Source organism: Oncorhynchus mykiss, chromosome 12 (genome assembly GCF_057628025.1).
Source record: "Oncorhynchus mykiss isolate SJ-2025 chromosome 12, ASM5762802v1, whole genome shotgun sequence".
In the NCBI taxonomy this organism is placed as follows: Eukaryota; Metazoa; Chordata; class Actinopteri; order Salmoniformes; family Salmonidae; genus Oncorhynchus; species Oncorhynchus mykiss.
In genome coordinates, this window is record NC_143033.1 from 63,247,666 (window position 1) to 63,261,925 (window position 14,260).

At 43.2% G+C, this 14,260-nt stretch overlaps 1 protein-coding gene across 2 annotated transcripts in view; it reads left to right on the top strand.

The window, feature by feature from the left end:
- The window catches only part of cramp1 (cramped chromatin regulator 1), a 54,055-nt gene that overhangs the window by 22,443 nt on the left and 17,352 nt on the right, over positions 1-14,260 (top strand). For both annotated transcript variants that reach the window (XM_036937925.2, XM_036937924.2), the window contains exons 7-15: positions 158-243; positions 497-620; positions 3,277-3,358; positions 3,623-4,777; positions 5,251-5,425; positions 8,325-8,488; positions 12,096-12,170; positions 12,289-12,370; positions 12,670-12,780. In XM_036937925.2, the coding sequence (XP_036793820.2) occupies positions 158-243; positions 497-620; positions 3,277-3,358; positions 3,623-4,777; positions 5,251-5,425; positions 8,325-8,488; positions 12,096-12,170; positions 12,289-12,370; positions 12,670-12,780 (2,054 nt within the window). The remainder of the gene's footprint in view (positions 1-157; positions 244-496; positions 621-3,276; positions 3,359-3,622; positions 4,778-5,250; positions 5,426-8,324; positions 8,489-12,095; positions 12,171-12,288; positions 12,371-12,669; positions 12,781-14,260) is intronic.

Consider the following 14,260-nt stretch of genomic DNA (forward strand, 5'->3'; position numbering starts at 1 on the left):
TCTTTAATCAGCTTCTTGATATTTCGCACCTGTCAGGTGGATGGATTATCAACACTTTACATGTTGAGTTTTTGTTCAGTGTAGATGGTTGATATTTTGTAATTGTCATTTTTGTTGTAGTTTGTGTTTATCTCATGTTTCTGCTCTATTCTCCCAGGGCCACCACGGTGCGTTCTAAAGGCAGGAACCTACGCATCAAAGCTCCCATGTGCCGTGCGCTCAAGAGGCTATGTGACCCAGATGGTGAGTATACACACGCACAAACACACACGCACAAACACACATTGACAGACACTCACACAGCAGGGAGAGGGCGGAAGTGTATGAATGGGGACGTTGAGTCATACATGTGGGTAGGAGGGGATGGATTTCCATGGCAATAATCGGAAGGGGGCGGATGAGTAGGGGAGAGTAAGTGGTGGTGGTAATGATGCTGATCATCTTACAAATGTTATCCCTCTTTCCTTTACACCTCCCTCTCACTCACTCTCTCTAGGAGTGAGTGATGAAGAAGACCAGAAGCCTGTGCGTCTACCTCTGAAGGTTGCCGTGGAGCTGCAGCCGCGTAGCAACCACTCCTGGGCCCGTGTTCAGAGTCTTGCCCATAATCCCCGCCTCAGGTCAGTGTCAGCTAACTATAAAGACTATCATTTCAGATATTTTTTTGTGATAACTTCCTGTATATGAAAGGTGTACTGCAGGGTCAGTATTGGTACCAGTTCTCTTTTAATATTTATGTAAATAAAACTGTGTTGAAACGTGATATTAATCTGTATGCAGACGATACTGTTATGCATGCTATTGCCCCAACTGTAGATGGTGAGCTGCAATCTGACTTTGTTGCCTTACAACAAGCACTGATTGGTTTAAAACTTGTACATAATGCGGGCTAGACTAAATGCATGTTCTCTAATTCTTTCAGATGGACTACATATTTATTCATTGAGTGTTTTGCCCATAGATCGGGTTCCCGCCTATAAATGTCTGGGCATTTGGATTGATCAGCACTTAATGTTGAAGAAACATACTGATGAAATCCATGGCGTTGTTTTGTTTTATAGTATGAAGAGTACAGCTTAACGTAGCTAAATAAAATCAAAAGGATATTTTCTCCAAACGATATGAGGGTGTGTACATGCAGCTATTGTGTTGCACTGTTAAGAAAGAAACAAGTCTTGCTATATGTTTTGATTTTTAATACATTCTAAGGCTGCATGACGCGTCTAATAATTTGGGAAAAAATAGCATGAAAGGCATGAACTCTGCTTAGTTTTTTTGCGCCGGCTAAATATCCGGCTTGATCCGTCTCATTCACATTTTGACAAGTACTTGATAATGCCTCGAATTTCCCGCCGGCATCCCCTTTTTGTGGCCGTAATGCTCCCTAAAAAATTTTTTGGGCCAGTTGTGCCCCTGGCCTGAAAAATAATAATTCCCTTCTCCCGGCTTCGTGCGCCGAAGCACCTCTCGGATATCTAAATTCTTATTAGCCAATGCCAGTCACGTGATCGGGTCGTTCTCACAGGCTACAAGTGAAGACCGACACGTTGGGGACGCAACTGTGCGTGTCCTTATCGAATTCCGAGGCGCATGTTGAAGATGTTGGAAGAACTGTCCACATTAACTTTTCGTCAGCTAACAAGATGAGTAGGCCCAACAAACAGCAAAAGCACTAGCCTATGTCAATCTACTATGCCCATAGTACAAAAGTTTACCTATTCTGTGCGATAAATAAATATTTCAAACATAATCTGGGACAGTTGTGGGATGCGATAGATCCCAAATTAATACAACTACTAGCTTCAAAAAAGCAATGAGGGTGACACAACAGATCAGAACATTTAGCTTAAAATGTTGATAAACTATTAGGCTAATTCTTCACATTAAAAGTGCAGCAATGTGCACATGGCAGTAGGCTATAAGTGTGAATGTTCCAAAATGCAATCAATTAGCAGGAAACGACATTCTGAAAAATCACCACACATGCGATTTATAATAAAAGCATTACATGCATAAAGGTGCATTTTTATTTTTAAAATGATCTTCCCCAAACTTGAAACTCACGTGCTGCGTGCGTGTATGTATGCCAGTTAGGCTAAATACCCGTTGTAAAGCAGATTAATATTCTTAATTTTAAGTTACTTGTCCACTTAAATTGTGACACAAACCTTATCAAAAAATATATGCCTAATGGGCTAGGCTACATGATGTGTGCGACTATGAGTTGAAAAAGTTTTTTTTAAGGAGTGCTGTTTCTTGCTTTACTGCACACAAACTGGGCGTCATTCACAAGTGATAATATTGCCACCCATCAGACTATTCTTAATTTAATCTTGTCTTTACATATAATTTAGTATATGTGTGAAATTTGTTTTGATTTAGAATCGGCTATTATCATGCACCTGTCTTGGAACAGGGGCAGGGGGAAAAATACATGTCATCTATGCACTTAAATAGTGAATGGAGGATGCTTTTCCCGTGGTTCATTTTCATGCCATGAGGTAGGCTATACTGTTGTAAAGAGAAGAAATGTGCTTACTATTAGAACAATTAAATAAAGTAGGCCTAGCCTATAGAAAGTTGATGGTATCCTCTTTTTAATAGAGGCTATCAAAACTGTTTTCTCACTTAATTGCATAGCCTATAGAAACATGAGCATAGACTCAACAAAATTTTTGTTTTGATTTTGCATTGATGTCAGAGTGATTAGAGGGACAACTGTGCTGAATACCAGGCAGTTAGCAAGTTTGGTAGGCTACTAATGCAGCATCAGCGCTTGGAGAAGCCTAATTACCGTGACTAAACGGTCATGACCCGTGACCGCTGGTGTGGCTGTAATACGGTTACGTGACAGCGCTAAATCAATTTTTTTTCCCCAAATTCTGTGTTGTGCTATATTTTTATTTTACATTTGTATTGATTGCTTTTTCCTTTCACATTGCATTTGATTGTTGTATTACTGTGATCAGGGCACCCTTGAGAATGAGTGCCTGGTCTCAATGGGTTTTCCTTGAATAAATAATAGATTTTTAAAAAATCAAGATGGGCAGAAAAATCTTTATGCTTTTGGGACACCCAACCCTGACTGTTTGGATCCCTAAACATAGCGGCCATTACATGAAGCATATTGTCATTATCATATTGGGTTTTGCTAGGTTGTGTCGTGCTGAACATGCCCCTGTCAGTGTTTTGAGGTGTGTGTTGTCTACAGGAGTTGTCTTTGCTGAGAAATTTTGTATTTTCTAACATTGTTTGTTCTTCTGTGTGGTGATGTAGGATGGTGGTAGAGCTACATAGGAAGGTGTCCAGCCTGATTGAGTTCCTGAAACAGAAGTGGGCCGTCCAGGACCAGCGGATCGTATCCTTCCACATCACAACAGTTATGTCATGTCCGTCTTATAGCACTTAGACCACAACCTAACTGATTCTATTTTTTATCTGGACGAGTATAGAATCGCATGAAATTAGCACCAGACACAACATGCTGGTAAAAAAAAAAGTCTCAAATGAGCTGATCCATAGAACTTCAAGAGATAAACCGATAATATTTAGCCAAGTTGATGCTCAATTCTTGTTTTTGTTTGACATCTCTGCTGACCCTCCTTGACCGTACTGTGTTCAGCTGAAGAGCCTGCAGGAGCGCGAGGCGTTAGGGGGAACCCAGCAGCACAGTGGTAGCGGCAGCCCTGCTCTCCCCTGTAGAGAAGATGAGGACCTGTTCCTATACCCAGCTGAGACCAGCACCTTGACCCCCCTGCCCAGCGTAGCCCGTGTGGTTCACTCCAAGGCCTCCTGCACTGTCCACTGGCAGGAGAGTGGCAAGCCCCGGCCCGGCCCCAAGGAGTTGATCCCCACCGCCCAGATTCTGGGCATCCAGGGGGCCCCGCTCCTCCTCCCCCGGGGGGGCGTGGCCAAACCTGGACGCGGCGGTGGTGGTGGGGATGCTCGGCGTGTTGGGGTTGAGACCCCCATATCCACACCTGAAGGAGGAACGTTGGGAGGGGGAGCAGGGCCAGAGCACAAGAATCTGAACCAGATAACATCTCCTATACCTCCACTTCCTCCTCCTTCGTCTTCGCTGCTGTTGTCTATGACTCAGATACAGGAGGGTGGTGTAGCCGCGGGGCAGGTGGAACAGGAGAAGGGGCTGGGGGAAGGACCAGGGGTAGGGGAGGCCTTGGGGGCCAAGGGAGGAGATGGGGACTCCATTTCTCAGGACCAGGGGGGTAGTTCTTGCTCTGCAACTGTTCCGTACAGGCTTGAAGAGCGGACCACAGGGGTAAATGGCAGTGACGGTGCCTCTCCAGAGAGGAACTCCCTCCCCCTGTTGGACCCCCTGGTCCCCACCACACCTCCACCGGCACTGCGACAGGTGGAGGACGTCCCTCCAGACCAGGGGCAGGGGAGCGCAGCAGCCCCAGGAAAGGAAGAGTCTGGTGGGGTTGGTGGTGGAGGAGGAAGCAGCACACCAACCCTGGTGTCCTGTGGTCGGTCGGCCCAGCGGATCTGTGATGAGGGCTGGAGCTCGCGAGGGTCAGACAGCAACGTGACTCTGGCAGAGCTGTACCTGATGCTGGGGAAACCTGGGAAACTGCAGCTGGAGTACGAGTGGCAGCCGGCTGCTGTTGCAATCCCGGAGATGGGGGACGAGGGGCTACAGGGACCAGGGCAGACATGCCCACAGCTACAGTCACCACGCCCCCTGCCCCCGCCCTCCACCCACCGCGTCCTGCGCTGTCTGCTCCGGCTGGTGTCATCAGAGGTCAATCCCAAACCTGTGAGTCAACACCGCCTAGTGATGCAAATTCTTCATAGCCACTGGCCACATTTGAATTCTCTACACTTCGTCCGAAGTGTGCACTCCTGCACTCTCCCTCATGGATTTAAAAGTAATCGACTGGAAAGGGAAAGGGGGATACCTAGTCAGTTGTACAACTGAAGGCATTCAACTGAAATGTGTCTTTCGCATTTAAACCAACCCCTCTGAATCAGAGAGGTGTGGGGGGCTGCCATAATCGACATTTAAGTCTTTGGTGTGAGGATTATGGTGCAAACGCCCTCTAGCCATGCTTACACCAAACATTTAAATGCATGAGGTGGAGGGATCGAGTGCACACTTCTGGAGAAGGGTAGAGAATCGGAATGCAGACACTTTGTAGGAGACTTTGTAAACAGATTATGGGATTTAATAGCCTTAAGTCATTTTGTTTTCTTCTAATGCCCTCTCCCCTCTCCTTTCCTCTCTTTCAGGCCCCAGAGCTGTGCTCCACAGCCACGTCTCCGGTAAAGCCATCCCAGGAGGAACAGTCCCTCACCCCCCCAGGCAAGGCCCCGGCTGTGGGGGTACGGAGCCCCAACTGTGGACGACCACAGCCCCTGGGGGTCCGAGCGACAAAGCTGATGTTACCAAACACTGGGTCCTCCGGTAGCTTACCACTCTTATCACATGCAAATGCATACACACACGAACACTAGAGGTTGACCGATTATGATTTTTCAATGCCAATACCGATTATTGGAGGACCAAAAAAGCCGATACCGATTAATCGGCCAATTTATTATTATTTATATACATGCATAAATACAGGGGGGCAAAAAAGTATTGTCAGCCACCAATTGTGCAAGTTCTCCCATTTAAAAAGATGAGGCCTGTAATTTTCATCATAGATACACTTCAACTATGACAGACAAAATGAGAAAAAAAATCCAGAAAACCACATTGTAGGATTATTTTTATGAATGTATTTGCAAATTATGGTGGAAAATAAGTATTTGGTCACCTACAAACAAGCAAGATTTCTGGCTCTCACAGACCAGTAACTTCTTCTTTAAGAGGCTCCTCTTTCCTCCACTCGTTACCTGTATTAATGGCACCTGTTTGAACTTGTTATCAGTATAAAAGACACCTGTCCACAACCTCAAACAGTCACACTCCAAACTCCACTATGGCCAAGACCAAAGAGCTGTCAAAGGACACCAGAAACAAAATTGTAGACCTGCACCAGGCTGGGAAGACTGAATCTGCAATAGGTAAGCAGCTTGGTTTGAAGAAATCAACTGTGGGAGCAATTATTAGGAAATGGAAGACATACAAGACCACTGATAATCTCCCTCGATCTGGGGCTCCACGCAAGATCTCACCCCGTGGGGTCAAAATGATCACAAGAACGGTGAGCAAAAATCCCAGAACCACACGGACCTTGTGAATGACCTGCAGAGAGCTGGGACCAAAGTAACAAAGCCTACCATCAGTAACACACTACGCCGCCAGGGACTCAAATCATGCAGTGCCAGACGTGTCCCCCTGCTTAAGCCAGTACATGTCCAGGCCCGTCTGAAGTTTGCTAGAGAGCATTTGGATGATCCAGAAGAAGATTGGGAGAATGTCATATGGTTAGATGATACCAAAATATTACTTTTTGGTAAAAACTCAACTTGTCGTGTTTGGAGGACAAAGATTGCGGAGTTGCATCCAAAGAACACCATACCTACTGTGAAGCATGGGGGTGAAAACATCATGCTTTGGGACTGTTTTTCTGCAAAAGGACCAGGACGACTGATCCGTGTAAAGGAAAGAATGAATGGGGCCATGTATCGTGAGATTTTGAGTGAAAACCTCCATCCGCAAGGGCATTGAAGATGAAACGTGGCTGAGTCTTTCAGCATGACAATGATCCCAAACACACCACCCGGGCAACGAAGGAGTGGCTTTGTAAGCAGCATTTCAAGGTCCTGGATCTCAACCCCATAGAAAATCTTTGGAGGGAGTTGAAAGTCCGTGTTGCCCAGCAACAGCCCCAAAACAGCATGGAGGAATGGGCCAAAATACCAGCAACAGTGTGTGAAAACCTTGTGAAAACTTACAGAAAACGTTTGACCTCTGTCATTGCCAACAAAGGGTATATAACAAAGTATTGAGATAAACCTTTGTTATTGACCAAATACTTATTTTCCACCATTTGCAAATAAATTCATTAAAAATCCTACAATGTAATTGTCTGGATTTTTTTCTCTCATTTTGTCTGTCATAGTTGAAGTGTACCTATGAACCAAATTACAGGCCTCATCTTTTTAAGTGGGAGAACATGCACAATTGGTGGCTGACTAAATACTTTTTTGCCCCAATATTTATATAATATTTGTATTTTTAAATGTGATTATTTGTTTGTAATAATGACAATTACAACAATACAGAATGAACACTTAACTTAATATAATACATCAATAATCAATTTAGCTTCAAATAAATAATGAAATGTGTTCAATTTGGTTTAAATAATGCAAAAACAAAGTGTTGGAGAAGAAAGTTTAAGTGCAATATGTGCTATGTAAGAAAGCTAACGTTTCAGTTCCTTGCTCAGAACATATGAAAGCTGGTGGTTCCTTTTAACATGAGTCTTCAATATTCCCAGGTAAGAAGTTTTCTGTTTTAGTTATTATAGGACTATTTCCCTCTATACCATTTGTATTTCATTAACCTTTGACTATTGGATGTTCTTATAGGCACTTTAGTATTGCCAGTGTAACAGTATAGCTTCCGTCCCTCTCCTCGCTCCTCCCTGGGCTCGAAACAGGAACACAACGACAACTGCCACCCTCGAAGCAGCGTTACCCATGCAGAGCAAGGGGAACAACCACTCCAAGGCTCAGAGCGAGTGACGTTTGAAACGCTATTAGCGCGCGCTAACTAACTAGCCATTTCACTTCGGTTACACCAGCCTCATCTCGGGAGTTGAGAGGCTTGAAGTCAAAAACAGCGCAATGCTTGATGCACAACAAAGAGCTGCTGACAAAACGCACGAAAGTGCTGTTTGAATGAATGTTTACGCGCCTGCTTCTACCTACGACTGCTCAGTCAGATACTTAGATACTTGTATGCTCAGTCAGAATATATGCAACGCAAGATACGCTAGGTAATATCTAGTAATGGATCCCCTGAGCTGACAAGGTGAAAATCTCGTTCTGCCCCTGAACGAGGCAGTTAACCTGACCGTTCCTAGGTCGTCATTGAAAATAAGAATGTGTTCTTAACTGACTTGCCTAGTTAAATAAAGGTGTAAAAAAAAAAAAAATCTGCCAAATCGGTGTCCTAAAGTACCGATTGTTATGAAAACTTGAAATCGGCCATAATTAATCGGCCATTCCGATTAATCGGTCGACCTCTAACACACACAACCTACACTTATCGAATCTTCTCCAGTAACTCAAGTTTTAGGTCAGAGGACCAATTCTTGAAGTATTGTTTGTCTTTTACCTGTATCTTTGTATGACATCTCATGTACACCAATACTAATTAACTGTAACCTTTGCTTTGAACCCCTCAGGTCGTAACCTCCCGCGGTCTCTGCTGGTGTCTGGGGGGGACTTAGATGGTGGGGTGTTTGCCGTTCCCACCACCCTGCCCCCCAACAGCTCCCGACACTCCCGCATGTTCTCTCCCAACAAGGAGGCCGAGCTCGCCTTCCGACAACAGCTCGACTCAATCAACGTAAGGACGTTTTGCATACTCTCTCCATATTTTGTCTGTCTCAGAAAAATAAACTAGCTGGACTCTATCCATATTTCTTCATTCCTTCCAATATTTTTATTTTCCCTCTTCAGGGATGCAAACTCGTCACTTTTGTAGATTTTTTGATATACAGTGCATTCGGAAAGTATTCAGACCCCTTGACTTTTACCAAATTATGTTACAGCCTTATTCTAAAATGGAATACATGTACTTTTTAAAATCATCAATCTACACACAATACCCCATAATGACAAAGCAAAAACAGGCTTTTGGAAATTCTTGCAAATGTATAAAAAAATAAATAAAAACAGAAATGCCTTATTCAGACCGTTTGCTATTTGAGCTCAGGTGTGTCCTGTTTCCATTGATCGTCCTTGATGTTTCGACAACTTGATTGGAGTCAACCTGTGGTAAATTCAATTGATTGGACATGATTTGGAAAGGCACACACCTGTCTATATAAGCTCCCATAGTTGACAGTGCATGTCAGAGCAAAAACCTAGTCATGAGGTTGAAGGAGTTGTCTGTAGAGCACCGAGACAGAATTGTGGGGAAGGGTACTAAAAAATGTCTGCTGCATTGAAAGTCCCCAAGACTGGTGCGAAAGTTCACTTTCCAACAGGACAATGACCCTAAGCACACAGCCAAGACAACGTAGGAGTGGCTTCGGGACAAGTTTCTGAATGTCCTTCAGTGGCCCAGCCAGTGCCTGGACTTGAGCCTGATCGAACATCTCTGGAGAGACCTAAAAATACCTATGCAGCGATGCTCCCCATCCAACCCGACAGAGCCTCATGGTCATGCAACAATAAATGTGATCCTTAAGTGACGGGGCAGGGCTAGGTCTGTGTAGAACGCAGCATGTGGAGAGGGATGACGCAAGAAGCAGTGTAAACTATGAAATGGATGTTACACACAGCATAACACATTTAACACACTAAACATCCAAATACCGTTATAGAAGGTAAAGTTAAAAACCCAAACCGATCCGTGCATCAATACTGGAATATAGTAAAATACCGCCCAGCCCTAGGAGAGACATCTGGCTATCTCATCCAATTGGTTTTGAGGAGAGGATGCGAGGAGTGTGCAACAGATTCTCCCACTGTTATTCCAATATCACGTTGTGAGCAGCCAACTGCATCCCCTAACCAGCCATTAGCTTACTCAGCTGCTTCTCTCTATCCGTTCTTTCGGCACACCGCCATCAGTTTTCAAATGTTATTTACTGTGATGACGAGCTGGGGCTAGCAAACAGTGATGGGATTTATGTTACATTTGTTCAATCATTGGAGCAGCTCGCTGCATAAGTGAAGTGCATACGTACAGTCAGGTCCATAACTATTTGGACAGTGACACAATTTCCATCATTTTGGCTCTGTGCACCCCTAAAATGGATTTGAAAGGAAACGATCAAGATTGTGCTTTAAGTGTAGACTTTCATCTTTAATTTAAGGTTTTGTAAAAAGAAAAAAGTATCAGAATTACAACCATTTTTTTTTACGTAGCCCACCAATTAAAGGGGCTCAGAAGTAATTGGACAAATAACATGATCATGCATTTAAATTGTGTGTATTAATACTTGGTTGTAACTCCTTTGCAGTCAATGACTGCCTGAGGTCTGGAACCCATAGACATCACCAGATGCTGGGGTTCTACCCTGGTGATGCTTTGCCAGGCCTTTACTGCAGCTGTCTTCAGTTCCTGCTTGTTCTTGCGGTGTTTTACCTTCAAGTGAAATGCATGCTCAATTGGTTTCAGGTCAGGTGAATGACTTAGCCATTGCAGAACATTCCACTTCCTTGCCTTAAAATGGTATTGGGTTGCTTTCGTAGTATGCTTCAGGTCATTGTCCATCTGCACTGTGAAGTGCGTCCAATGAGTTTTGATGCATTTGGCTGAATCTGAGCAGATAATATAGCCCTAAACACTTCAGAATTCATCCTGCTGCTTTTGCCAGCAGTCACATCATCAATAAATACAAGGTAGCCAGTTCCATTGGCAACCATACATGCACACGCCATAACACTACCACCACCATGTTTCATAGATCAGGTGTTTTTTGTTTTGTTTTTTTATCTTGGCAAACTCTGATCTGGTCTTGTTTTTGAGGCATAGCAATGGTTTACATCTTGTGGTAAACCCTCTATTTACTCTGGTGAAGTCTTGGTTGTTGACTTTGACACAGATACGCCTACCTTCTAGAGGGTGTTCTTGATCTGGCCACCTGTGAATTGTTTTTTCTTCACCAGGGAAATAATTATTCTGTCATCCACTACAGTTGTTTTCCGTGGCCTTCCTGGACTTTTAGTGTTCCTAAGCTCACCAGTGTTTTCTTTTAAAGAATGTACCAAATAGTTTTCGCCACACCTAATGAGTTTTGTGGTCTTTTTTTTTTTTTTTTGCCTAATGATGGCTTGTTTCACTGGCAGTGCATGCTCTTTGGACTTCTCAATATTAACAGCAACAGATTCTAAATGCAAATGCCACACTTGAAATCAACTCTAGACCTGTTATCTGCTTCCTTGTAAATTAACTGAGGGAATAACACACACCTGGCCATGGAACAGCTGAGCAGCCAATTGTCCAATTACTTTTGGTCCCTTAAAAAGGGGATGACCACATATAAAAAGTGCTGTAATTCCTACACCATTCACCCGATTTGGATGTAAATATCGTCAAAGTAAAGCTGTAAGTCTGCACTTTAAGCTCATATTACATTTTTTATTTCAACTCATGCTGTGGTAGACAGCTAAAATAATAACTTGGTCAATGTCCAAATATTTATGGACCTGATTCTTTATTTTGCCTGTAGATGAATAACTGAGTACACTGACCCTCAAGCTTATGTCTTCAACAGTTAATGCCACAAGTTTCTAGGCCAAACCCTTTTCTACAGTGAATTGGTGCACGTTACATTTTATAAACCATGTTGCAGGCCCTTTTTAAACTACTTGTGGGCCGCAAGTGTTTGGTTTGATAACAAATTACCTTGTTTAGTAATGTTACCTGGCTAGTTAGATATCAACATGGTACCTTGGCAATGCACATGTTTGGATGGTACAGGAAAAATGTGAAAGGGATAGATAGCCTACTCAAAGAGATGCTTCAAAGGTAGGATGCATATGCCTAATCAATGTAATTCTAAGCTAAATCTGAATCATATGTTTTTCTTCTGGTGTTCCTTAAATTATTTTTGGTGCCTAACTGTTGGGAGGTGTGTGTGTGGTGTGATTGTGAGAGTGTAGGCTGTGTGTGTAAAGTTGTAAGCTAAAGATGGTTTCATTTAGGCCAAACCTGAGTGTAACCCTTACTGCCACAATGAAACTGCAGATCATTATACATGTTATATTCCTTCCTACATTCCTCCTGCCTAATCACAGGTAGGCCTTTTGGATATGTGCCTTTCAGCTATTTTCGACAGTCATGATTCTACTCTGTGTCGTGATACTTGGTTTGGTATCCTATCGTTAGTAAATGTTGGTGTTACGACAACCTCATTCTAAAAAAGGCCCATTTTTCTTGCAGTTTAGTTGTTTTTTAACCTTTTTGGGGCCTCATCAATTTGCATCACTGCCTCTTACAGATGCAGTCAGACATTTTCCTGCCGAAACAAAGGAAAAACCGAAGCCGGCCACTTAGAAAGCCCCTCGTGGTCCAGGTAAGTCTTTCATCTTAGTCCATTGTTTGGTGCACCTATTGAATTTACAGTTATTCTTAGGACAGCTTGAAATCTGAACAGAATGTTTTAATGTGAAATTGTTGTTTTTGTTCCTCAGAGAACTCTGCTCCCCCGCACCACTGGAGACACTCCTCAACACGTCTGCTCCTTCTCCATCCTATCCAACTCATCTGCCACAGGTATGCCACCCGTCAACATAACCCATACACCTAGTTTAAAAATGATAAATTAATTAGAAAACATGCTTTACTTACCTAATCACAGGAAGGAAGTAGGAATTTTTGAAGTATCGGAGAAACATTTTATTTTTTTTGTAATTATGCTGCAGGAATAAAAAGCACTGGGGAGCAGTAATATTTTGTGTTCAGGCCCAAAAATGTTTTATCCAACTATCTGAACAGGGCTAGAAGTACTCAACCACACTCACCTCCCATAGTTTGGACTTGACTGACTTTTTTCTTCTTACTGTTCCCCCCAGGAACAGGCTCCTTCCGGCCAATCCAGCCCCGTCTCTCTCCCTCCACCCGTCCCCTCCTCCCCAGAACTCCGCCTATTACCTCTGGCCCTGGGATGTCCAGTCAGCTCTCCAGTACGTACCGCTTCTCTCTACCTGTTCAGGGCCTGAAACTAACTTTTTGGTCCATCAGCCACTGTGGCAGGTAGATTTTAAAAATCTACCAGCTACTCAGATTTCTTTCTAAAATTACACAGAAATTATAAAATAAAACCGATAAGCATGCTTTGATGTTTCTAAAACAAATGTATTACTATTAAATAGCCAAGACACACGAGGACAAAGTCTCACTTGAGTAGACTTTAGACCTACCTTGATGCCTGTGCGCAGCTGTGCTGCTGCGCTATACATGATTCGTAGTTCTTTAACTTTGTGCGATTCATTTACCAGCTAAGTAACAAAACGGCAGAAATACCTTGAAACCAGCTACTGCAGCATTTACACTATTTATATATGTATTTATATATATTTAAATATATACATTTATATACAGTGCATTGCGAAAGTATTCGGCCCCCTTGAACTTTGCGACCTTTTGCCACATTTCAGGCTTCAAACATAAAGATATAAAACTGTATTTTTTTTGTGAAGAATCAACAACAAGTGGGACACAATCATGAAGTGGAACGACATTTATTGGATATTTCAAACTTTTTTTAACAAATCAAAAACTGAAAAATTGGGCGTGCAAAATTATTCAGCCCCTTTACTTTCAGTGCAGCAAACTCTCTCCAGAAGTTCAGTGAGGATCTCTGAATGATCCAATGTTGACCTAAATGACTAATGATGATAAATACAATCCACCTGTGTGTAATCAAGTCTCCGTATAAATGCACCTGCACTGTGATAGTCTCAGAGGTCCGTTAAAAGCGCAGAGAGCATCATGAAGAACAAGGAACACACCAGGCAGGTCCGAGATACTGTTGTGAAGAAGTTTAAAGCCGGATTTGGATACAAAAAGATTTCCCAAGCTTTAAACATCCCAAAGAGCACTGTGCAAGCGATAATATTGAAATGGAAGGAGTATCAGACCACTGCAAATCTACCAAGACCTGGCCGTCCCTCTAAACTTTCAGCTCATACAAGGAGAAGACTGATCAGAGATGCAGCCAAGAGGCCCATGATCACTCTGGATGAACTGCAGAGATCTACAGCTGAGGTGGGAGACTCTGTCCATAGGACAACAATCAGTCGTATATTGCACAAATCTGGCCTTTATGGAAGAGTGGCAAGAAAGCCATTTCTTAAAGATATCCATAAAAAGTGTTGTTTAAAGTTTGCCACAAGCCACCTGGGAGACACACCAAACATGTGGAAGAAGGTGCTCTGGTCAGATGAAACCAAAATTGACAACAATGCAAAACGTTATGTTTGGCGTAAAAGCAACACAGCTGAACACACCATCCCCACTGTCAAACATGGTGGTGGCAGCATCATGGTTTGGGCCTGCTTTTCTTCAGCAGGGACAGGGAAGATGGTTAAAATTGATGGGAAGATGGATGGAGCCAAATACAGGACCATTCTGGAAGAACCTGATGGAGTCTGCAAAAGACCT